We start from the raw sequence: 26,896 nt of genomic DNA, 5'->3' as shown, positions 1-26,896 counted from the left end.
GTTATACGCTTGTTCAAAAAAGGTTGTAAGGATGTCTTCTTAGACAGTCCCTTTGGGTCAAGGATGCCTTGCTTCCACACGAAAAATGAGTTCTCAGGTAACTGAAGAGTCCAATGTGCAACCTACAGTCTCTATCACAGGTGGAGCAGACGGTGGTAGGGGAAATGAGTGGGTGGGGTGCCCGGGTTGCCATGCCCTCCTTTCGCTGTCAATGCTTGGCTTCAGCTCGCCCTTGGCGATGAGACTTGGTGTTCAGCTCCTTCTCAGATGCTTTCCCTCCACTTCGGGCAGTCTTGGGCCAGGGATTCCCAGATGTCGGGGATGTTGCACACTCTCAAGGAAGCTTTGAGAGTGTCCTTGAAGCATTTTGTCTGCTCTGCTGGGGCTCGCTTGCTGTGTCGAAGCTACAAGTAGAGTGCTTGTTTCGGGAGTCTTGTGTCAGGCATGCGGACAATTTGGCCTGCCCAGTGGAGCTGATTGAATGTGGTCAATGCCTCGATGCTAGGCATCTTGCCCTGAGTGAGAACACTGATGTCGATGTGCCTATCCTGCCAATGGATTTGCAGGTTCTTGCTGAGGCAGCGCTGGTGGTGCCTGCTGTACATAGTCCATGTCTCTGAGCTATATAGGAGGGTGGGAACCATTATTGCCCTGTAGACCATGCAGTTAATCTGCAAGGATAAGCCCAGTGACTACTGGCCAGTCAGTTTTCCCTCAGTGGTGGGGAAGCTTTCAGAAACAGTAACTGGGAACAAAATTAATAGTCAGTTGGGAAATGCAAAGGTACTATGGAAAGCCAACATAGATTTGTGAAGGGTAACAACTAACTTGCTTGAGATTTTTGATGGGGTAAGAGAGAGAGTGGATGAGGATAATGTATTTGATGTGGTGCACATGGACTTCCAAAAGGCCTTGATAAGAGTTCCACATAATAGACTTGTGAGCAAAGTTAGAGCTCATGAAATAAAAAAGAGACAGTAGCAACATGAATACAAAATTGGCTGAGGGACAGGAACAGGGGTGATCGGTTGTTTTTCAGACTGGTGGACTAGTTCAGTACTGGGACCCATGCTTTTTTTGAGACATATATCACACTATAATCTTGCCAGTCCAGAAATCTGGAAACACCAGTCGTCAGGAATTTTTTGTGCAGACCAAAGGACTTGCCACCGCAACAAATTGGGAAGACATGGACTGACTGGTGATGGGGGGACGTGGTGACTGTGTAGTGCAGGAAAATGCAGCGTGAGGTTACAAAGCCACTTGAATTCTCTCTCTACATTGTCTCTGTCTCCCTCTGTTGGTCTACTTTTCCATCTCTCTCTGTTTCTCTCTATCTCTTTCTTCATCTCTCTCTCTTTCAGTCTATTACTCCATCTCTCTCTCCCCCCACTCTCCATTTTTATCCCTTGCTCTATCTCTCACCATCTTTCTCTCTTCTCCACCTTTTCACTGCACTGCTTTTGAGCAGACCCTGGCATTCCCAGAGTTTTTTTTAAACCATCACCATGGCATCTGAGAGGAGTGGTGCAAAACATAAGTATGTTACACTTGCAATATGGGAAAAGATAGAGCATTTGGATACGTGAAAGACTTTTATTACTGCTTTATGTTTTATTACTGTTTTTTTGGTTCAGGTAACTATGTATATCTATGGTTGTTTCTGATTCACCACTTGTGGTTAGGCATTCTAACATCATTCTATAATCCAGAAAATTCTGAAGTACAGTAATAACTTGGTCCCAAGCATTCTGAACTAGAGAGGTTATAGTGTAATATCCTAGACTTTGGTATACTGGGCACAATTTCTAAATTTGCAGATGAAACAAAACTTGGAAGTATTGTGAACAGTAAGAAGGATCATGTTAAGCTTCAAAAGGACATAGATAGGCTGGTAGAATGGGTTGTATGCTGGTGGACAGGCGGCAGATGAAATTCAATGCAGAGAATATGAAGTGATTCGTTTTTGTGGGAGGAACTAAGAGAGGCAATATAAAATAGGGGATACAATTCTAACGGGGTGCAGATGCAGAGTGACTGGGGTATATGTGCACAAATTATTGAAGGTGACAGGGCAGGCTGAGTGTGCAATTTATAAAGCATAGGGGATCCTGGGCTTTATGAATAGGGGCATAGAGTACAAACAAGGAAGTTGTGATAAACCCATACAAAACTGGTATATTGCATCCAGTTCTGCACATCATATTTTAGGCATTAGAATGTGAAGGCATTAGAAAGGGTGCAGAAAAAATTCATGATAATGGTCCCAGGGATGAGGAACTTCAGTTATGAAGATAGATTTGAGAAGTTGGGGTTTTCTTCTTTCGAGAAGAGAAGAGAAGGTTGAGAGGAGATTTGATAGACATGTTCAAAATCATGAGGGGATGGACAGGATAGGTAGGGAAAAACTGTTCCTGCTAGTGGAAGGATAGAGAACCAGAGGACACAATTAAATGTGTATGGCAAAAGAAACAAAGGGGACATGAAAAATGTTTTTATACAGTGAGTGATTAGGATCTGGAATACACCACCTGAGACTGTGTCAAATTCAATAGTAGCTTTCAAAACGGAATTGGATAATTATCTGAAGAGAAAAAAGTTGCAGAGCTATGGGGAAAGGGCAGGGGAGTGGGACTAGCTGAATTGCTCTTGTAAAGAACCGGCATGGACATGATGGACCAAAAGGCCTCCTTCTGCATTGTAACCATTCTGATTCATTCTATGTTTCTGAATGTGAGTGGATAACAGGGAATCTGGGTCTTGGTGAATGATGGGACAAATGGACTATCTCCTTAACCAATTAAATTTAAAAATAGAGAATGATGGAGGAGGAACTAGGGGGACTTAGATACATAAGAGAGGGAAATAAAAATTGGATTATAAAAGAAAAAAGACTCAAAAGAAAAAGTAAGAAAACAATTACATCTTAAAAACATCTAGGAACTATTTACTACTTGCAGAAATGCAACTCTGCAATTTCAATTGGTCCCTTTATGTGCCTCTGAGGTTGTGTTGACATTAGACAGGCCCTTGCATCCTTAAATACCAGCTCTAAATTTCTACAGCAAGTTTAATGCAGCAATTTCTTGAAACTCATGGAGGTTAATGGCAAGCATTAATTTTTGCAAGGATAATGGTGGAGCAGTACAAATCATTTAGCAATTTGTGATGATTTGTACTTCACAGCATATATCTTCCTCACATAAACTAAGGAGTTTCTTTAGACACTAATAATTTCATCGCATTTAACTGGCAATATTTTCCCAACAAACTCTGGGCATTACGTTGCAGGAATGGGCAAGCATGTTAGCCGGAAGCCTTTCTCAGATTTGGATGACGCAGTTGCAAATCAGAAACATCATTTACAGAATCACAATGAAACAGTAGGTTTTTCCTCTTACCCCTGACCAATTACACTGAATAGTTTAACAGAATCATTTGAGTTGATTAGAACATGGTATCTGTCATTTTTAGTAAGGTATGCTGGCGGTATCTGGTTTACAGTTTGATAATGGTCCCTTTAGTATATAATCTATGATCATGTTTGGTCTGAATAGTCTAGAGCACTGACTGTCATGTGAGTATCAGACAGACAGCTTCCATTCAAACAAAACCATTATTTCTTCATCTGCATTGTTAATCTTCAGAGATCAAGAACAAAGGTGAGACCCCCATTTAATATTGCTACTAAAACAAATCTACAGCTAAGTATTTTATCCTCAGAACTTGCAATTTATTGCTGGATCTGTAATGACCAAGTCTCAGGAAAACAGACAAGTGTGCAATGACATGATGCAGCACTACCATTGCCACCTCATAAATTATTCCTTTTGCGCATTTTATTCTAGCTCCTCCCTCTTGCTCAAAAGTAAACTGTGAGACTACAGAGGCTATCACACTCGAGCCCAATTCTGACCTCGTTTGAAGTTCATGACAGGAGGTGGAGACTGGGTTGATTTTGTCTCCTAACCCAGAGATACAAACACCATTTAGAGTATCTTTATTACCACCCCAGCTGAAATCAGCAAACTCAGCACAGACCAGAGATGGAACCTGGGGCCTGCCAGTTTACACGGGCTATAAAAGAGTTTCATTGAAACTTCAAGCAATAAAATAACATGCACATGGCACTGCTGCAAGTTTATCATCTACCACTGAGCAAACACATACCGAACTATGTGGCAAATTATGAAATTGAGTACCCTGACTGTTGTATTAATGGGCACATCATCAGGAGTTATCTTGTTTGAAAATAACACTGCCCAAAGGCATGGTGGAAACAGTCTTTTAAATATGAAACTGATGGGATTGAAGCCGATAGATGCATCCTTTGAGCACACATCGAAAATATAGAGCCTTTACTATATGGCTTGAGTCCATATCATCATCTCGTTTCCAGCCAGTTTTGTACTATCTTCAGTATTGTAGTGCCACCTCAGTATTATAGTTCATAGTGTGGTTCATTCTGTAAAAAATAAGTAGGTTAGACTTTAAAAGTCTAGACTTCAAAACTCATTGATATCTTGTGCCATTATTCTCCAACCGTTATTTTTTTTTAAACTGTGTAGGCCTCAGCAGCAATAATTTCTAACTAGGCCACTAAATTATGTCACAATTCTGGTTAAGTGCCCAACTAAGATTCAGTTATATCCATGCTTTCAATTAATTAAAAGCTGTGTTAGAACCTATTTTTCTACATGTTTACAATTACTTCAGTTTATTTTGTTAAACGTTTAATTGTAACTTTTACATGGTTAAAACTATTTAATCTTATTCAATGTCAGTTTTTAGCATGAAAGTGAAATGGTTCTTATCTCTCTTTGTGAGAAGTGTTATTCTGGGCTCAGACTGGTCTCTACCAATGATATGACATTATCAATTAGATTTTAAAAATTCATTCATAGAATGTGGGCTTTGCTAGCTGGGCCAGCATTTATTACCCATTCCTAATTGCCCTCTAGAAGGTGGTGGTGAGCTGCCTTCTTGAACTGCTGCAGTCCATGTGGTGTAGGTACAGCCACAGTGCTGTTAGGAAGGAAGTTCCAGAGTTTTGGCCCAGCGACAGTGAAGGAATGGCGACATATTTCCAAGTCAGGATGGTGAATGACTTGCAGGGGAACTTCCAGGTGGTGGTGTTTCCATCTATCTTGCTGCCCTTGTCCATCTAGATGGTAGTGGTTGCGGTTTGGAAGGTGCTGCCAAAGGAGCCTTGGTGAATTCCTGCAATGCATCTTGTAGATGGTACACACTGCTGCTACTGTGCGTTGGTGGTGGATGGGGTGCCAATCAAGCAGCTGCTTTGTCCTAGATGGTGTCAAGCTTCTTGAGTGTTGTGGAAGCTGCACTTATCCAGGCAACTGGGGAGTATTTCATCATACTCCTGATTTGTGCCTTGTGGACAGGCTTTGGGAAGTCAGGAGGTGAGTTACTCATCGCACGATTCCCAACCTCTGACCTGCCCTTGTAGCCACGGTATTTACGTGGCTAGTCCAGTTCAGTTTCTGGTCAATTGTAACCCCCAGGATGTTGATAGTGGGGGATTCAGTGATGGTAATGCCATTGAACATCAAGGGGCGATGGTTGGATTCTCTCTTGTTGGTGATGCTCATTGCCTGATACTTGTGTGGCGTGAATGTTATTTGTCACTTGTCAGCCCAAGCCTGGATATTGTCCAGGTCTTGCTGCATTTGGAAATGGACTGCTTCCGTATCTGAGGAGTTGTGAATGCTGCTGAACATTGTGCAGTCATCAGGGAATATCCCCACTTCTGACCTTATGATGGAAGGAAGGTCATTGATGAAGCAGCTGAAGATGGTTGGGCCGAGGACACTACCCTGAGGAACTCCTGCAGTGATGTCCTGGAGCTGAGATGATTGACCTCCAACAACCACAACCATCTTCCTTTGCGCTAGATATGACTCCATCCAGTGGAGAGTTTTCCCCCTGATTCCCACTGACTCCAGCTTTGCTCGGGCTCCTTGATGCTATGTTCTGTCAAATGTGACCTTGATGTCAAGGACAGTCACTCTCACCTCGGGAGTTCAGCTCTTTTATCCATGTTTGAAGCAGGGTTGTAATAAAGTCAGGAGCTGAATAGAGGAACCCAAACTGGGCATCAGTGAGCAGGTTATTGCTAAGCAAGTGCTACTTGATAGCAATGCTGATGACCCCCTTCCATTAATTTACTGATGATCGAGAGTAGACTGATGGGGTGGTAATTGGCCCGGTTGGATTTGTCCTGCTTTTTGTGTACAGGACACATCTGGCACATTTTCCACACAGCCGGGTAGATGCCAGTGTTTTAGCTGTACTGGAACAGCCTGGCTAGGGGCGTGGCAAGTTCTGGAGTACTGTCTTCAGTACTATTGCCAGAATATTGTCACTGCCCATAGCCTTTGCAGTATCTAGTGCCTTCAGCTGTTTCTTGATATCACTTGGAGTGAATCGAATTGGCTTAAGACTGGCATTGGTGATGCTGGGGTTCTCTGGAGGAGGCTGAGATGGATCATCCGTCTGGCACTTCTGGCTTAAGATTGTAGCAGATGCTTCAGCCTTACATTTTGCACTGATGTGCTGGGCTCCTCCATCATTGAGGATTTGTGGAACCTCCTCCTCCTCCAGTGAGTTGTTTAATTGTTCACTACCATTCACGATTGGATGTGGCAGGACTGCAGAGCTTAGATCTGATCCTTTGGTTGTAGGATAGCTGATAATGCAAGGTGAAACAATACATTGGTAAAGTCAAGTCAAAGGCATGGGCCAGGCTTTTTTGGATGGTAGAGTTTTCCTTCCCCTCATCCAAAGAGTTGACAGCGATCATATTGCCGCTGATACTCGCTGCCCACAGCCATTTAACACTCCAACGGGACAAAGGAGGGTGGGCAGGGTGGGCCTAAGCCTTGCCCATCCCACTGTAAAATTGCAGAGAGATCAGGGCAGATGAGAGGCCAGCGGAAAGGACATCAGAAGAATTTTATGGCCACTCTCCACGTACAAACCTGCTGGTGGGGTTGGGGGTAGGGGCGGGGGGGGGGGGAGACATAAAATTCTGCCCATGGTTTCATACTTCTTCATTCCAATTTCACTCCGTCCATTTCCTCTCCTGAAAGTAATGCTTCATGCTGGGATGCAGTAAGTTTAAGCACAAGTATGGCCAGTTACAATCATAATTTCTGCAGCTATTCTTCTGATCGTTCACTGAGCCTTCAGTGGAAAATCAGTGAATCTGGAGATACTGTGTAAACGGACTTTTATGTGATTTGTCTGGAATTTCTGTTCTTAATATGTGAATGGTCAGAGCAACTGAAAAGAGGTGGACACAATTTTGAGATCCGTTTCACAAATGTCCCAGTTCTGAGCCATGCAGTACAGGGGAGTCAAGCAAAGATTGCAGTATCTCCCTTGCTGGGGTATGTAAAATCATATGTAAAAATCTAATCAAGATTGAGAACTGAATCTTCGAGCACCTGCCTAGAGCAGCATTGGTGTAGCAATTAGGACTAACAGTAAGTCTAATTGGAGGTCTTTTGAACTAAGTCCAGTTTCTGGGGACGTCATTTGAACATGTTTCACTGTACTTGTTTTCTATTGCAATGATAAACTAGCTAAACTTAGCTACTGCAGTAAATATATTACTTTATTCATTTATTGTTTAGTAAATCCGTTTGATGGTTGAAGACAAAAAAAATCATGAAGTCTTATTCTCTTCCTCTTGAAAATGAGAAACAACCCACAGAGGCATTGAAATACATAAATCTTGAGCATCATTATTCCAGACACATTATGAAATCTACCTGATAACCAGGCAATAAAGACACTCAAGAATATAGGGAGGTAGGGCTTACTGTTGAAATACAGGTCAAAGTATCTAGAACAAAAATAGCAAAATTAATGCAAAAATGTAGCACTTGAGTTTATACAATACCAAAAAGACTGTCAGCGTACATATCTTCATCAGTTAAAGAGGGAGCTGAGAGGAGCTCAGCACTATTGATTCTCTCGTCTTCATACAAAAGGATCTTAGCCAATAGTTTCTTTTTGTGAGGGTTTATCTTGATATTTGAGGAAGACAATATTTCTGCAAAACAAATAGACAGAGAAGATTAAGTGCTGCAGCAGAACTGCATCTGGCGATTAATATCTGACACAAGTCACCACTCCTGCCCTGAACCCGAATGAAAGGGTTGTGTATTCATATGCTTTGCCTTCAAGTACTGAATTTTATGATGAAAACGAGTTGAGGAAATTATTCATCTAGTGATCTTTGCTAAAAAAACGTCTGTGCTTATCTGAGTGACTTGTTAGTATGAGGAAATTAAATACATTTTTGGTTTGGACACGATCAGTATCAATAACACTTCCAGATCAAGTACAATAGTACAGGTTAGGTACAGAGTAATGTTACTTCTACTTCACTTGTCAAGCAGTCCTAGCCCCTGTAAGGTTCCCTTTGTGCAGCCCTATTGGCCAGAATTTTCCCGTTGGCATGCGGGGGCGGGCCCTGAACGTCGATGTGTAAAATGACGCGCGGTGACGTCAGATGAGCGTCCCAACGTCACCACGCGCCATCGTGATATTTAGGTGGGCGGGCGCGCAATGTTCTCGGATGCACACCCGCCATTAATTAATCACCCAGTTAAGGCCCTTGAGGCAACAATTGACTGCAATTTTTCGGTGCCTTTGCGATCTTCAGGACAGGTAGGAGACAATTGTATAATAATAGGTGGAATAAGAGAGTTAAGTGGGGTTGCAGATGTTATCTTTCAGGTTTTTAACTGTGAAAGTTACTTAAACTTGCCTGTGAGCAGGAATACTTCAAAACTCATACCAGCTGCTTGGACAGGAATAAAGACTTTCAGGTCAGGACTCTACAGTAAAGATCATTTTTGGGGCCTGCAGCTTTCAGAAAGCCTTCCCTTAGCCTGGGAATGGGAGTTGTGCTCTCCACTGGAGGCACCCCCTCTGAGGAAGAAGGGAGGGCCAGATGGAGGAGGATGCCAGGAGTCCACATTCAGCCTCCAGGGGAGCCACCTTTGGGAGGAGAGGCACAGGTACAAGGGGCGCAGGGCCAACAGAAAGTCCAAGGTGGAAGGGGCCACAGAAAATGCCACCATCCTGCTTCCAGTATATACAGGTGGCAAAGCAGCTACCTCAATATATCTGAGCTGCAGTGCTGAAGGAGTCTCCATCTCTCAAAAAGGAGACAGTCACCTCCATTTGTCAAATGAGAGGGCCCTGAGATCTCCGCAAACATGCCAGTGGCTCTAAAGTTCACAGCTGCCCTCAACTTCAATGCCTCAGATCTTTCCAGGGGTTGGTGGGTGATCTCCGCAAAATCTCCCAATCAGCTGTCCACACTTGTGTCAAGCAGGTGACAGACGCTCTGTTCAGGTGTGCATTGACTTTCATCCATTACTGCTGGGAGGCCAGCCAGACAGAGCGAGCCAGAGGCTTCGCAGCGATTGCTGACTTCCCCTGTGTCCAGGGTGCAATCAACTGCACATATGTGGCCATCAAATGAGCCCGGTGCCTTCGTCAATAGGAAGGAATTCCACTCCTTGAATATGCAGATAGTGTGTGATCACAAGCTACAGATTATGCAAGTCTGTACATGGTACCCAGGCAGCTCCCATGACACTTACATAATCAGACACTCCCAGGTGCCGAGGCTCTTCAGCGCTCCAGCACGGCTGGATGGATGGCTGTTGGGTGACAAGGGCTACCCCCTCAAAAGGTAGCTTATGATGCCTCTCCGCCATTCAAGAACAGATGCTGAGCAACGGTACAATAACAGCCATGCCTCCACAAGGGCTATGGTGGAGAAAACCATCGGTCTCCTCAAAATGCGCTTCCGATGCCTGAACCCCTCAGGTGTACTTCAATACCCCCCAGATCATGTGTCACTGATATTGGTTGCATGTTGTGCTCTCCACAATCTGGCACTGGAAAGGGGTGACGCAGTGGACGAGGAAGACGTAGAGGTAGTTGCTCCGGATGCACACCATGAGTCCGAGGATGAGCATGCACAGGAGAATGCAGAGGGGATAGACACTGACCCGGGCATACTCTAGGGAGGCAGGGACACCCAGGAGGCTCTAATCCAAAGAACCTTCAGCTAGCCCATCACAGATGGACCTTCAACACATGCCAGGACTGCAGGCATCTGATACCCGAGTGCTAAATCAGCCTGGATTAACTAAGGTTCTTGTCAATAAATCTCAATGCCAAACAACTCACTCATAACATCATGGGTTCCCGTCCACCTGCAGAAGTAAGGAATCACCCTGAGGCATGGCAACAAGTCAAAATTTATTGAGAGAACAAATGTAACTTTTTAAAACTAAAAAAAGTGTTGGACATCACACCAAGTCTTCAATAAACTACTATGGGCCAACATAAAAGCACCAGCAAGAAACCCGTGGTGTGCCTAAGGTACCTTAAGTTTATGCGTATGGGTGCTACGTCTTGGTGCTGTCCCCTTCTGAGCACCTGGCAGAGGAGCAGCTGCCCTCCTCCAGAGCGCCCTGAGAGGAGCCCGCAGAGATGACAGGCAGCTGCTGTGGCAACGTGAGGTTGCTTTGGACCTCCCTGCTCATTATAGATGGATGGGCACCGAGCTGGGATACTTGGTGCCCACACCATCTCCCACACAGGCAATGACCAGCTGAGGTCAATGCCGCTGTGAGGGCTTGCAGGTCCAAATGCAACCTCAGGAGGCCCTGATTGTTCTCCTGGAAGAGCGTCTCCATGGAGGAAGCATGGCGCTCGGCTATGAGGCTCAATGCATTGGTGATGCTCCACATGGACTCCTCCAGCACAGAGACCATGCCACACATAGTCTCATGTATCTCCACCAGATCCTCCCACATACCCTGCTGCACTTCCTATGTTTGCTGCCACACAGACAACTCCAGAAGCACTTCATCAGCCACCCACCGAGCATGTGTCTGGTCCCCAGAAGTCCCCTGACTGCTGGCGCCCTGGGCACTCTCTGTCTCTACCCGCAACTCAAGCGAGTGTGAAGTGCCCTTACCGCCGTGCCCTGGGACACTAGCCAAAGATCGAATTCCCAAGATGCTTGTATCTGTGCTGGTGCCTGCCTGGCAGAGATGGTGTGACACTGGTGAGTGGATTTCCTCTGTGCCCTCAGGGTTGAGAGGTGGGCCTTCTGACTCCTCTGATGATGCTGAAAGGAAGAAGAAGGATATTTGATTACTTACAGTACAGACAATGTCAACTTGCATGCCACTTCCCTGGATCATTATGCGCTCATCCTTCCATAATCAATGGTCAACCCATGTTGTTAAGTTCAATCACTGAGCATTTAGCAGTGCCATGGCTTCTGTGACACACATGGTGACATGAGTGCTTGGCAAACATACCCCCCCGTGGTATCCCAGCCTCACCATCACTGGTGGACCTGGGGGCATGGTGCCTCTCAAGGTCCATGGCCTGCTGCTTGAAAGCTGTAAGAATGGCCAACTGGGCCAGCCCTCCGCCAGTTCGCATTTGTTCCGACGCATTGTGCACAGTCTTCTCTTGAAAAGGAGAGAGGAGCATTGATTAGTCCAGCCTGCACCTGAATTCCCATCACATCCCTGCCAACCCAGCCAGAGTGGGACATTGCAGGACTCCAGTTCTTCATCACCTTGCAGCTGCTGCACACTCACCCAAAGAAGCCAGGGCTGACACCCCTTGCCCAAATGTTGCCTCCTTCACGTGTAGCACCATAAGGTGTTACTTGGCTAAGCAAGGAGGTACAAGCACATGGAGCGCAAACACCAGAAGATGGATTGGTGCCCTGCCACCTGGAAGCTCCCCTCCCAGCATGTCAGCATCCTGACTTTCCAGTTCCAGCACTATGCCTAGGTGCAGATCTTTGACTTTCACCCCCATTTATACTTTGGGTGTCACACATGCTGCCGGTGCAGAACCCATCCTAGCTCAACCCTCCCAGGGTGATCTAGGCATAAGCAATATCTGCGAGGAATACATGCCATGAAGGATTTAATGCCATTACTGTACTCAGAGTTACCAGGGTGCAGGCTGCATTAAGTGACCTCAGCCAACATGGTACTCACCCTTCCTGAGCTCAGGCGGTCGTTGAATCTTTTGCAGCACTTGACCCATGTACGCCGCACCACGTCATGGGAGCTCACACTCTCGGCCACCTCCTCCCACGCACTTTTGGTCAGATGGGGGAGGCCTCCGCCTCCCGTCCCCTGGAATCAGGACCTCTCACCGCTGCCACCTCCTCCAGGAGGGCAGCTAGGCTCTCGGAGAGACGAGGGGCACACGGCCCCGCTGCCCTACCCTCTGGCCTGGCCTAACGGCCTACCCTCCAGCCTGGCATGTCCCCCGGACTTGCGCGATGCACAGTAGCCCTCTGTTGTGCTCTTCTGCCAGCCATTGTGAGCAGCCTTGCAAAGGCTGCCAGGCCTTCATTTAAACAGGCTGCCAGGTCGCCATTGGACCCGGTGATGTGTGCACACCTGCTGCCGCCGCCCGCTTCCGCTACGTACGGGAGTCATGAACTACTCTGGGTGGGCCTTAACTGGCCTGCCTGTGTAAAACGGCAGCGCGGACCAGATCACGGGCAGCGATCGGGTCCATGCCCGCTCCCGCACGGCCCACCCAACATGGGGAAAATTCTCCCCATTAAGTAGGTTCTGAGCTAATATGGATAAGTACAAAATAGCTACCACACACAACAATCTCAAAGAAGGGCCCATGAGTGCCAATAAATAAAAGCATCCATAAAAATTACTGCAGCTAATGTCCTCTAGGAACTGGGTTGAGATTCTCCAAAACTCAGATCATATAGAATCCTTACAAATAGCCGATCAAGGCAAACTTTTAATTTTTCAGCTGGCTGATTAGTATTCAGGTCCCAGAAGTGGCAGAACAGCATATGCCTTTCTACCGCACCACCCAGTTTAGCACATCATTTCCATCTCCAATATTTCCCTTTTGCTTCCCTTGATTGGGGACAGCTTCCTTCTGCTGGACTCAGGAGATAGCCTGCAACCAGGTCTGGTTCTTAATATCAGTAGGGAAACATTTTGGCTAATGCTGCGTGTGTTTAAACAGTACATGTGCTGATTTAAGTGACGTCACATACGACACGGCGTTTATTGTGTGCAACGTTACCATGACACCTTTAGTGGCTTTAGTCAGATTGTTATCCAGTGATCGTCGGTAGAAATGACATACATGAAAGTTAGATAAGGGTAGGCCGAAGCTGAGCTGTGTTGACCTCCCAACCCACACTGTGGTTAAATGCCTCACTAATACTTTATTGTTTCGGCTTACTTAGATCATATATACTGGAAGGCCACTGCCATTCACGGAACAGTATCTCACTGCAACACATTCAAAGTAAGGAGTAAAAAAAGTGAAAATATGTATATGTTTGGTTTTTATAAAGTTGACACTACCTGGACTCATGTTTTCAGGCACTCCATTTTGACATCCTGCAGACAATGTTGAATGCTCAAATGCACATGCTGCTCCACCACATAGCTCGTTGACACGTAAATTTTGGCAAGAAGTACATCTTGAGGGGGAATTTGAGTTTTCAGATTCTGAGTTGGTGATCAGTCTGTCTCGCATAACAGAAACACCAGGGTTACAACAGCAAAGCTCTCTGACAGGGTCTGTGGAGCTGGCTTCTTTGTGGTTAATAGGATTAACTTTTCTATCTTTTGAGTCTAGATGAAATTCCCAAGCGCCGTTTGATGCAGCATCACAGTAATCAAGTGGAGTACAAAGCTCATCTGAGACACAGCTTCTTGCTGGAGACAATTCTTGAACAAAGCTACTACTAGTCTCCACAGGTTCCTGGCTGGCTCTACAATCATCTGCATTGGTGCATACTGAACTGTCTTCAGTTCCCTGATAGCATGAACTGGAGTCACTGCAAACACACTTGGACTTAATATTGCACACTTCACAAGGTAATCGGCCAAGAGATGCAGGCACAGGGTAATAATCAAGATTCTCTGACTCATCTGATTCACATGGTATTTTCAGCAATTTTGCATCTGGCAGTTGTGGGGAGCTTTCTGGCAAGCCTCTGAAAATGCTTGGTCCCTGGGATTGCAAAGACTGTATGCAGTATTTGGGGGCCAGAGGAGGATAAAGGATCTCTGTATTTTCCTCTGGGCACAAAGCCAATTGTTTTAACTTGCATGAAACATCTTCTACCTCCTCAGGAGAGTTGTGCAGATCATGACTTTTTACCTGATGCTGAAGACTCTCCAGCATTGAATAAACCTGTAAAACACACAAAATACATGCTAAATAACCACAGCGAAATTTTATATTCATGAATGTGAGGGATGTCAGTGTAGGGGAATGAAATATATTTTCTTTTGCTGCATCAATCACTAGCAATGACCTTGTATAAATATAAATCTACCCCGTCTCTGATCTAAATTTGCTAAAACACTATGACTATGTGCATTTTTCTGTTTCCTACATTAGCCGTAAATCCAATCTGAGACTGCCCTTGCCCCGCTAGAAATCAGTGGGATTAAAAACAAAAATAAACATTTTATTGCAAAAGAGTATTGATCAAAATCATTTTGGCAACTGATACCATTTGTGACAATACAGGTGTTTTCCTGTCAGGGTTGTGCACAGGCTTTGAAGCTCACTCATTTACATATTGCCAAACTTGAAAAATTTGCTATGAACCAGTTCAACTGGGCACCATTTTAACATTTAAGAAACAATGTTTTGCTTCAAAAGTATTTCTTTATATTAAAGGGCGCGATCTTGGACTGGTTTTAAAGTTTGTGACATACTGGGGTAGGAGTTAAGTTGGGAGCTCCTTTAGTTTGTTATGAGGCAGTAAGTGGATTATTGGGATTCCTGTTTCCACGACTGCTGTGTTTACCTTATACTCTTTTATGGGAAGCCAAAAATTGAAAGTAAACCATAGGTCGCAGAAATCCCTTCGACTATCTTCTTATTTAGCTTAGGTTTAGGCATCCCTCTGTATGTTCGATAGGTATTCCTGAATGCGTACATTACAAAGACCCAATGCGATGTAGAAACTGCATTCCTAAGAATGCAGAAATTGCATTTCCCAAACTGTCATTTCAGGAAGCATGGTTTTCAAGGTTTAAGAAAAGGTACTGAGCAATGTGTGTTTGCTCTACACAGCCTCGTCAGTGTCAGCGCATCATGTTAAAATGAGTTTGTGGCCAGGATTTGAATACTGACCCTATCTTTCTGAAAAAGTCAGTGGGAAATCTGGCTCCCACAGTAATCATGAGGCAGCTTGCCACCTCCCCGTGTTCAACTGTCACAGGCTCTGATCTGGTCAGCTCCTTCAAAGCTAAGTTGGTCAGTTTTTTCACCATTGGTTTGTCTAAGTGTTTGATGTTGTCCAGTATTATCAATGTCAGTCTTTAGTAAGGCAGAGCATTGTTCTGCCAGCAATACCTTTGACAGAACATAAGTACAATTTTATGATCGATGCTTTCTAGTTTTCATAGTGACTGAGATAAGTTCATTTTAGCAAATTCATCTTTATCAGAAAGCAAGTTCATAACCATGTTCAATGAATATTCCATTCTGTTAGTTACTGTTTCTAACCACACTGTCCCATCCCTTAATAATTTTCTACACCTTTTTCAAAGTATTCCATCATCTCTTCTGTCCAATAAAAACAGTCCAGCTCTATTAAAATTTTTCTTCATATTGACTAATGTACTTTATTTACCTCTTTCATCTCAGGTCTCTTCTTTTTGATGCACTGACAGGTGATAACAGCAAACTTAATTGCAAAACGTAAGGGAAAAGGGCCACCCTTGGTATCAAAGTACATCTGATAAATGTTGTATGCTGTTTTCTCTAGATCTGCAGCACCTTTTGTTTGCTTTGCTGCCTCCAACTTTGCCAGCATAAGATCTTTCTGTTCAGCAGAAAGAACGATAAGAACATGTAATATAATATCAAAAAAATTGTAAACATTCACAAATATTTTTGAAGCCTTTTGGGCTTAAGGTAAAGGGTGTCAGGGCTGAGAAGTAGCACACTACCTTTGGTGTCAAGGTCGAACACTTTCAGGTCACATCTAGAGTCAAGATGCCCTACAAAGCCACAGCCTCAACAAAGACTCCTGAGTCATAGAGAGGTGAGCATCATCTTTAGTGGGTTAACCAAACTGAAATATATGTCTATATAAAATGGAAACCTTCATGTATGAATGCAGAAAAGACACCAATGCAAGATTATAGTGTCGTTGGAGGGAGGAGAAGGAGGCAGAGTCAGAAAGGAGGATTTAAGGGGAAATGTCCAAAATCTTATAGGGAAAGGCTGACATAAATAAAAGAGCCAACTAATAAAAAGGCACTGAAGTAGATCATTAGAGATTATTATTTGTGCCACGTTGTGTATCTGATTAGCTAGGAGAGGGGATACAGCTAATGCAATGTACGTTGTGAAGCATTTATTGAAGGTGTCTTCTTACCAGAAATGCTGGTTGCCTGCTCTCATCCACTGCTTTGATACCAGTCAAAATTTCAGCAAGAACCTGCAATAGGATGACAATGACACTTGAGAGCTTTATCCTTAAGCAGATAGGCATTCCTATACAAATATCGCACATTGTACCTTGAATCTACTTTATAAAGTATGAATGAGGGGACAGGTGATCCGCCACCACAGCACAGTGTGAGTACTGACTCACTATCCCACCAAGTGCTCGCATACTATTTTGTGCCAGTGAATCTTTCATATAATGACTTCCTATTTTCAGCCAAGGCCCTTGGGAAAATTGAAGGGCAAACTAGCTATTTCCAGTTAGAATCTGAAGGAAAGGGAAATCCATTGGAACATAAAAGTCAGTCTGAATTTTCCTATTGTTCCAAGCAATGGAAGATTAGAGTAAAATCAGGTGCTTTTGTTTATACTGTACTTAAAGAATATCTTCACACAGGTAGGGTCGACCTGATATTTTCACGTCACTACTCTCCTGTTATTTAAAAAAAAAATTATAATTGTACTTGGTAATGTTTTACAATGCTATGGTGGGTTTCACAGTGTGGCATTTCGCAAGGCACATTTACATTGACTGTCAGCTTGCTATCACATCACGATTTTCGATCATCACAGAATCACACCAAACATTGGCAGTGATATAGGGACGGGTGTCACCCAGTGTTATGTTGGGCACAGATGAGGAAGGGTAGAGGAAGGGTACATATATCACAGGCAAAGAGGCTTTGGGGTCAGACTTAACCCCTTCCCCACATCAGTTGAAAGTCCTGAATCATGTTCCCTCTTTATATCCCCCCAATTAAAATAAATGCATTTCCCAATGGAAATAAGTTCAGTTCTGATTAACTCTTCATTATTTGGAACACCAAATCCCAGAATGCTCTTTATTCTCTGAATTCTCTCTGAAGCATTAACAACCGAGAAGGGCCCCAACACTGCCCACATAATTCTAATTGACACCTCACCCATAATCTATATTAGGACACAATAAACTGATTTGTTTTGTAATCAAATATCCTTGTGATAGATGCCCTTTCATAAGTATAACAATGACTGGATACTTTAAATGAATGGTCAAACCCATCACATAAGAAATAGGAACAGGAATAGACCATATGGCCCCTCAAGCTCTGCCATTTAATATGATCGTGGTTGATCTTCTGCCTCAAATCCACTTTCCTGCCTGCTTCCCATATCCCTCGATTCCCTGAGAGACCAAAAATCTGTGTATCTCTGCCTTAAATATTACTCAACAATGAAGCATCCGCAACCTTATGTGGTAGAGAATTCCAAAGATTCACCACCTTTTGAGTGAAGGGGTTTCTCCTCACCTCATTCCTAAATAATCAATCCTTTATCACAGGCAAACTACTTACTATTCCAAAGCTAAAGGTGTCAACTTTTACAGACAGCTGCCTGAACCGAATAAACTCATCAGGTAGATAGGCTAGAGGCCCCTGCAAAGTCTTGGTCTTCAGGGTAGTTTGGCCATTGATGGGGTTCACACCTCCGCTAAGAGGGCCTATCTTCACCAGACCAAAGTCTCCCAGCTTTGGTGTAAAATATTCATCCAACAGAATGTTAGAACTGCAACAGCAAGAAAATTTAAAAAAATTAAACAATATATAATGTCTTATTATTTGGTAATCAACTATTAATTATGGCTTTAAACTTTCAGTAATTATATTACAATCAATACCTTTCAGTGCACAACGTCCTGGTACTTGATTTCCACAATCACATTTAAACTACCAAATACCAATTAAAAATCCCTCTACCAAATGGCTGTCTAATCCCAGAATTTGAATGTGTAACCACCTGGATTTGTGGAATGCGGATTACATTATCCTATATTGCCGGGATTGTGATTTCAGCTGCACCATTTTGAGGAGCTCAGCAGAGTCTAATAAGTGAAGAATTTGGGAACAAAACCATTCTTGTACATCCATTACCTGTTTCAATTAAATGCTGACAAAAATCTGCAAGTAGGCTGCCCATCTACCAACATTCTTGACTGCAGTTAGTGCACAAAGATGAGAGAAAAGGAGAAAAATAGTATTAAACTCAAATAACTGAATAAAAATGTAGCTGGAACCTCTCCCTGACACCTCAATGGGTAACATGATGTACCACCAAGCTACCCAGCTGGAAGATTCCTGCTCTGGTTTCTGGACAAATCATTGGGGCAGAGCTAGGTAGAGTGCAGCACTTCTTAGATAGGAAAGGCAAAACAATATCAGGCAGGATTCCTGGTTAAACTTGCTATCATGTATCTTTCAAGAAAGTGCACATACAGACTTCAGGCAAGGATAGGACTGGGCCCAGCTATGATGTGCCAACAACAGTTGTTAAGCATTTTGTGGAGGAAAAGTGACAACTTGGGTGAGGTATCAGGCTTTGATTACTGCCTTCACCAGCAGATTGGAAAATAGGGGAAAAGCGGCCTGAGGAAGACAATGAATCACAATGAAGTATCTAGTACCAGGTATGTGCTTTTCACATTTAGTCCAATTCCACGAATTATTACCTTTCTAATTAAAACAGGCTTGGTGAATCAAAGGTCTGGAATTGGCAGTTTTACCTTTTAATATTTCCATGAATTAGAGGCACATTACTCTGATGCAGGAACTGTATTGCCCTTGCTGTTCCAATTGCAATGTTAATACGTCTGTTCCATGAAATGGCATCGGCAGGATTCTAGAACAGAAAATATATGGTTTAATAATTTCTTTGTGCAAAATGAAAGAGTGCTGGGCTGTTGGAGGTACTGTTCCAGGCGAAATGTTAAACAGAGTCTGTCTGCCCTTTTAAATGGCTATCAAAGATCCCATGGCACTGCTCAAAGAAAACTAGGGGAGATCTTTAAGCATTCTGATTAATGTTTATCCCTCAATCAACATGACTATAAAAAAGCTTATCTGATCATTAGCACGTTGCTGTACACAAATTAGTTGCTGTGTTTGTCTACACCACACTTCAAAAGGACATTAACAAAAATACCTGGCAAAACTCAGCAGGTCTGACAGCATCTGCAGAGAGGAATACAGTTAACGTTTCGAGTCTGTATGACTTCATCAGAACTAAGGAAAAATAGAAAAGAGGTGAAATATAAGCTGGTTTAAGGAGGGCGGGATAGGTAGAGCTGGATAGAAGGCCAGTGATAGGTGGAGATTGCCAAAAAATGTCATAGACAAAAGGACAAAGAGGTGTTGCCAATGGTGAAATTAGCTAAGAAATGTGCTAATGGGGACATTAAGGGTGGAAAGCAGGATGAGCAAGGGACAGATAGCTCTAGTGGGGATGGGGGGAATCGAAATAGGTTTTATCTCTACCATTTAGCCAATTTAGTTTCCACCATCAACCACCACCACCTCCCCCCCCCCCACCCCCACCCAACCCCCACTAGGGCTATCTGTTCCTTGCTTGTCCTGCTTTCCACCCTTAATGTCCCCATTAGCACATTTCTTAGCTAATACCACCAACATCAACACCTCTTTGTCCTTTTGTCTATGACATCTTTTGGCAATCTCCACCCATCACTGGCCCTTTATCTAGCTCTACCTGTCCCACCACCCCCCTTAAACCAGCTTATATTTCACCTCTTTTCTATTTTTCCTTAGTTCTGATGAAGAGTCATACAGACTCGGAATGTTAACTGTATTCCTCTCCGCAGATGCTGTCAGACCTGCTGAGTTTTTCCAGGTATTTTTGTTTTTGTTCTAGATTACAGCATCTGCAGTATTTTGCTTTTATTCAAAAGGATATTGTTGTGTGTGAAGAGCTTCAGGGCAACCTGAAGTCATGCAAGCTACCTCCTTTCATTCCTTAAATGCCTGCAGCAAATAGGTACTAAGTATCTGAAGCATTACTCAGTTGCATCAGATGTATCGTAGGGAGGATCCCAGATTAACATGATAGCTGCTTTTACTGAAGCTTGATCACCAAGGGGTGAGGGAGTTATTACAGAATTACGAGTTTAAGTAGACAATTTTGTTTGTAATTTCTAATACATAAAGTGAAAATGGAGGTACGACTGCTTACTTTGCACTGAAGTTTGCTCTCAAGCGAGCCGTTGGACATGTAACGATAAACGAGGCAGTAAATGCCATTTTCAGCACAGCATCCTTCTAGGGGCAAAATGTTAGAGTGTCGAAACCTGAGGTGAAGAGGAAAAATCAAATTTCAATTAAATTTTTTGAGTAAGGACAGATATTTCACAAGAAACTTGCATCATCGCTTCAGCTTTTGCAGCAGATCACACCACTCGTTTCCTTCTTTTGAATGCAAAGATGCATATTTTCATCTCATTCTGAGCAGCAACAGTGAACTAAAAGTTTTTCTGTTAATTTTATAAAATGGATTACTATTTTGGACTTTGCATTGAATCAATGAGGGAGAGCTTGAACAGATTGGGGCATGGTGTGAACAGAGCTCAGGATACTGATTTGTGTCACTGCTGTCTCAAGATAGGTGAACTTTCAGTCTCAGCAGTTACAATAGGAAAGTTGACCATCAGGTGAACCATTCATTTACAAAGAAAGAGGGAAAATTGGAGAATCAACTCAAATATTTCCAAGTAGTCATTTAATGCACAGTATTGGCAGAAACCAGGGAGCAGATCACCAGTTTCTTGGCTGCAATTTGAAAAGATCTAAAGAGAAGGGGAATTAGAGGTAAGACTTAGGGTTGAACTTTGCCATGAGCATGAAAATAGAGAAGAACAATTTCACCACCATAAATACTTTATCCCCTTCCTTTTTAAATTTTATATTTCAGCTTTATAATATTGAAAAAACAACAAATCTATATCAATTTCATTAATAACTCAATGTCAGTCAGTCTGACACATTACAGAGGGAATATCCATTTGTGCTATAGGTATCCTCCATTTCACTGATGGCACAAATCCCAGATTTACTGCATTTACAATGTGCTGTGGGTGGATGCTGGAACAGTCCCCACCAGACCTACACATGTCATTTCAAACCTGCATAAGATCCCATTGAGGGAAGCACCCTTATTCAGGCAGGGTCAGAATTTTCCTACTTGTTCCCTCAAAACCTGCAGGATGGGGATCATTTATGATGCAACTTAACCTGATTCAGTTAGATAATGAGCATCTCTCTGGAGTCATTAGGCTCAACTGGCAGTCGTTCATATTGGCACATGACTGTCTGAACTGATGCTTAGTGCAGAGTGAGAGGCTTGTCAGTGAGCTAGCTACACAAGTGTATTTGTTTGGAGATACACGTTGATCAAGGAAACAGTAGCAAAGTGATCATTGGACTATTAATTCAGAGACCTGGATGAATAATCCAGAGACGCGAGTTGAAATCTCACCATGGCAGTTAGGGAATTTCCATTCAGTTAATGAAGTAAGAATCTGAAATAAAAAGCTAGTATCTGTAATGGTAACCATGAAACTACTTGATATTATAAAACTCCATCTGGTTGACTAATGCCCTTTAGGGAAAGAAATCTGCCATCCTTTACCCACTCTGGCTTATGTGTGACACAAGACCCACAACAATATGGATGCCCCCTAAAATGGCCTAGCAAATATTCAGTGAGGGGAGAGTAACTGCCCTTGACATCAAGGCAGCATTTGACAGAGTGTGGCATCAAGGAGCCCTAGAGAAACTGGAGTCAGTGGAAATCAGGGGGAAAAACACTCCACTGGTTGGACTCATACTGAGCACAAAGGAAGATGGTTGTGGTTGTTGGAGGTCAGTCATCCCAGTTTCAGGACATCACTACAAGAGTTCCTCAAGGTAGTGTCCTAGGCTCAACCATCTCCAGTTGCTTCATCAATGACCTTCCTTCCATCATAAGGTCAGAAGTGGTGTTCGCTGATGATTGGACAATGTTCAGCACCATTCACGACTCCTCAGACACTGAAACAGTCCATGTCCAAATGTTGCAAGACCTGGTCAATATCCATGCTTGGGCTGACAAGTGGCAAGTAATATTCGTGCCACACAAGTACCAGGGAATGACCATCCCCAACAAGAGAGAATTTAACCATCGCCCCTTGACATTCAATGGCATTGCAATTGCTGAATCCCCCACTATCCACATTCTGGGGCTTAGAATTGACCAGAATCTGAGCTGGACTAGCCAAATAAATACCGGAGAACCTTCATACGACAACCAGAATTAAGTAACTTTTAGTTAGTTTCTTTTTCCTCTCCAGACCAAGCCTCACAAGAGCTTGGAACAATCCAAAATGCTGTCTTAGGTAGGGAACGGGTGTCGGGGGACAAGAGGAGTGGATCCAACTTATGATAGTACAATAGATAAATAAAGTTCTCCTGAATTAACCCATGTGGCCAGGGGATGACACAACCTGTCTTTAGCAGGGTGAAGTAGCACATGATCTATATATAGAAAGCACAAGTGGAAGATTGAACATTTTGACACCACAAGGAAGATGTCTGACATCATGACCGAAAAACAGATACACACACCATCCTTAACAGCAACTTCCTTGAAACATTTCTGCTACATAATGAGCCTTCGAGAGATATAAATAACACTATAAGTATATAGAGGTCAATGTATATAGAGGTCATCAGTTGATAAGTATTTATCCCTACAGTCACTTCCTCTTTAATTACATATGCTGTTAACCCTATTGAGTGTAGTCTGGATAGGGAAACCCACCTCTGTATCTCCTGATCCCTATGCATTATCTCACTCTTGGCAACTCAACTAAAACTAAGGAGTCACTGGATGTGAATTATAGTCATAACCCATGATGCACACAATGCACCATATTGTGGGGTGGCCTCCTGGTGGTATTTTCTCATCACGAAAACATCACAGGACATAGAGGGATCTTGACACATGATAATAATATACTTACTTGTAAAGACTCTCAACCTCTCTGTGAAAAAAATCCTGCTTGATTTTCAAGTTGATGTCATCCACCTGTACAAAAAGCATTTGGATGTGAGACACACAAAAAGAACCAACACAATTTACAAAACAGAGATACTATACAGTATCCCTCAACAATAACCCATAACTTGCATTTCTGTGAATACTTAGAAAATTATTCCAAGGCATCTTGGAGACACTAAAAAACAATGATCCAAAGAAGAAAAGATGAGGAGGAATGGCCAAAAGTTTGACTGAAGGGAGGCAGAGTTACAGAGGTAGAAGTAGAGGGAGAAAAGGATAGGAAGTCAGAAACTCAACTTGGAGTCAAGCAGGATGTGGAGGTTAGTTCAGCTTGAGGTACTAACCAGAGGTGGGATGATGGGTGGGGCTGAAGAAAATGGCTTTGGTCTTCCCAGACTTAGCTGCAGCAAAATATGGCTCATCCAAGGCAAGACACCGGGCAATCAATTAGAAAGCACGTAGGTAGTGAAGATTTAGATGGAAGCATCCACCAACTTTCTCTCTTGATAATGGGCTATTCAAGTAAAGGCTGGGCTCACAAGAAAACAAAGAGATAGGAGCAAGAGTAGCCCATACAGCCCGTCAAGCCTGCTCCGCCATTCAATATGATCATGGCTGATCTGGGCTTCAGTTCCACTTTCCCACCTGCTCCTCATATCCCTTGGTTCCCTGAGACTCCAAATATCTGTATATTCCAGCCTTAAATATTCAATGATGGAGCATCCACAATCCTCTGGGCTAGAGAATTCCAAAGATTCACAACCCTTTGAGCGAAGAAATTTCTCCTCATCTCAGTCCTACGTGTTCATCCCCTTATCCTGAGACTATGTCCCCTTGTTTTAGATTCCCCGACGAGGGGGGACAACCTCTCAGTATCTATCCACCCTGTCGAGTCCCTTCAGAATCTTGTAAGTTTCAATGAGATCACCTCTCATTCTTCTAAACTCCAAAGAGTATGGACCCAATTTACTCAGCCTGTCATCAAAGGATAATTGTCTCATCCCAGAGACTAATCAAGTGAACCTTCGCTGAACTACCTCCAATGCAAGTATATATTTCCTTAAATATGCAGACGGCATTGGGAGCACGAATGCAGTAGACAAAATTGAAGGAGGTACAAATGAAGCACTGCTTCAACTGAAAGAAGCATTTGGGGCCTAGGATGGTGAAGAGGGAGGAGGTAAAGAGGCAGGTATTGCACCTTCTATGATTGCATGGGAAGGTGTCGTGGGAAGGGGATGAGGAGTTGGAGGTGGTGGAGTGGACCAGGGTGTCATGGAAGGAATGGTGCCTATGGAATACTGACGAGTGGGTGAGGGGAAGATGTGTTTGGTGGCGGCAATGCTGGAGTTGGCAGAGATGGCGGAAGGTGATCCTTTGAATGCAGAGTCTGGTGCGGTGAAAAGTGAGGACAAGGGTGACCCTATCTTGGTCCTGTGGCGGAGGGGAAAGGGTGAGGGCAGAGGTGCAGGAGGTGGGTCGGACATGGTTGAGGGCCCTATCAACCACAGTGGGGGGGAAACCCTTGGTTAATGAAAAAGGAAGAAATGCCATTTTGGATGGTAGCATCATCAGAACAGATGTGACAGAGGCCGAGGGACTAGGTGAATGGAATGGAGTCCTTACAGGAAGCAGGGTGTGAGGAGCTGTAGTCGAGTAGCTGTGGGAGTCAGTCAGCTTGTAATAAATATTGGTAGACAGTCTATCACCAGAAATCGAGACAGAGAGGTCAAGGACGGGAAGGGAGCGTCAGAGATGGACCATGTGAAGGTGATAGAGGGGTGGAAATTGGAAGCAAAAAATCGATAAATTTTCCCAGGTCCAGATGAGAGCATGAAATGGCACCGATACAGTACTGAAAAAAAAAAAGAGTTGTGGGAGCAGGCCTGGATAGGACTGGAACAAGGAATGTTCCATGTAGCCCATAAAGAGACAGGCATAACTGGCGCCCATGTGGGTACCCATTGCCACACCTTTTATTTGGAGGAAGTGAGACAAGTTGAAGGAGAAGTTGTTCAATGAGAGAACCAGTTTCAGCCAGGCGGAGGAAAATGGTGGTGGATGGGGATTGTTCAGGCCTCTGTTCAAGGAAGAAACAGAGAGTCCTCAGACCATCCTGATGGGGGCTGGAGCTGTAGAGGGATTGGACGTCCATAGTGAAGAGGAGGTGGTTAGGGCCAGCAAGCTGAAAATTGTTGATATGACGTAGGGCGTCAGAGAAATGGCGAATATAGGTGGGAAGAGACTGGAGACGGGGAGTGAGAATGGAGTCAAGATGGGAAGAAATGAGTTTCATGGGACAGGAACAGGCTGACATGAAGGGTCTGATAATGGATTTTGAGGAGGAGGTAGAAGCGGGCTGTCCAGTGTTGGGAGACTATGCAGTTGGAAGGGAAGATCTCCAGAGGAGATGAGGTCACTGACAGTCCTGGAAACAATGGCTTGATATTCAGTGGTGGGGTCATGGTCCAGGGGGAGGTAGGAGGAAGAGTCTGAGAGTTGGCGCTCAGCCTCTGCAAGGTAGAGGTCAGTAGACCTGATAACAACAGCACCACCCTTGTCAGCAGATTTGATAACAAAGCCAGTTGGACCTGAGAGAACAGAGTGCAACAAGTTCAGAAGGAGACAGTTTGGAATGGGTGACAAGAGCAGAGAAATTAAGATGGCTGATGTCACAGTTCTCAATGAAAAGATCAAGAGCAGGTAAGTGGCCAGAGGGAGGGGTGCAGGTAGAAGGAGAATACTGGAGGTGGGTGAAAGGGTCCGTTGGGCAGGAGTCCTCCCCACCTTCAAAGAAGTGAGTTTAGGTAAACACCTCAATGAATTTTGGGCTCAGCATGATGCTGACCTTGTCTTCCATCGACTTTGTCTCCGTGCTCACTTCGGCCATCTTAATCTCTCCACGGCTTCCAATTTCAGCCTCCCAACCCTGCACAGCCCACTTCTACCTCCTTCCCAAAATCCACAACAGGATTGTCCTAGTAGATCCATTGTGTCAGCCTGTTCCTGCTCCATGGAATTCATTCTTTCCCATCTCGACTTCATTCTTTCTCCCTTTTTCCAGTCTCTCCCCACCTACATTCACGATTTCTCTCACACCCTATGTCATTATCAACAATTTTTAGTTTCCTGGCCCTAATCACCTCCTCTTCACTATGGACGTCCAGTCCCTCTACACCTCCATCTCCCACCAGGATGGTCTGTGGGCTCTCCAACAGAGGCCTGAACGATCCACATCCACTCCCACTCCCCTCTGGCTGGCTGAGCTTGTTCACTCATTCAGCTTGTCTCATTTGCTCCAAATAAAAGGTGTGGCTATGGGTACCTGCATGGGCTCCAGTTATGCTCATCTCTTAATGGGGTATGTAGAAAATTCCTTGTTCCAGTCATACTCAGGCCCCCTCCCACAACTCTTTTTTCAGCATATTGATGACTGTATCGGTGCCGCTTTATGCTCTCGTCTGGACCTGGAAAAATTTATCGA

At 43.9% G+C, this 26,896-nt stretch overlaps 1 protein-coding gene across 3 annotated transcripts in view; it reads right to left on the bottom strand.

Moving 5' to 3' along the window:
- Window positions 1–1,591: 1,591 nt before the first annotated feature.
- LOC121279810 (interleukin-1 receptor-associated kinase-like 2) overlaps window positions 1,592–26,896 on the bottom strand; it is a 50,990-nt gene continuing 25,685 nt past the window's right edge. The window contains exons 6-14 of one of the 3 annotated variants that reach the window (XM_041191181.1): window positions 23,375–23,439; window positions 20,551–20,665; window positions 19,091–19,206; window positions 17,886–18,096; window positions 16,481–16,543; window positions 15,731–15,922; window positions 13,437–14,274; window positions 7,945–8,077; window positions 1,592–4,465 (exon numbers count right to left, since the gene is read on the bottom strand). In XM_041191181.1, coding sequence (XP_041047115.1) covers window positions 4,417–4,465; window positions 7,945–8,077; window positions 13,437–14,274; window positions 15,731–15,922; window positions 16,481–16,543; window positions 17,886–18,096; window positions 19,091–19,206; window positions 20,551–20,665; window positions 23,375–23,439 — 1,782 coding nt within the window. In that variant the 3' untranslated portion in view covers window positions 1,592–4,416. Of the gene's footprint in view, window positions 4,466–7,618; window positions 8,078–13,436; window positions 14,275–15,730; window positions 15,923–16,480; window positions 16,544–17,885; window positions 18,097–19,090; window positions 19,207–20,550; window positions 20,666–23,374; window positions 23,440–26,896 lie in introns of those variants that run through there. The other 2 variants (XM_041191183.1, XM_041191182.1) reach the window with 2 other exon arrangements.

Source organism: Carcharodon carcharias, chromosome 7 (genome assembly GCF_017639515.1).
Source record: "Carcharodon carcharias isolate sCarCar2 chromosome 7, sCarCar2.pri, whole genome shotgun sequence".
NCBI classification, from domain to species: domain Eukaryota; kingdom Metazoa; phylum Chordata; class Chondrichthyes; order Lamniformes; family Lamnidae; genus Carcharodon; species Carcharodon carcharias.
Note: the sequence above shows the minus strand (reverse complement) of the source record. Positions and strands in the feature narration are given on the sequence as shown.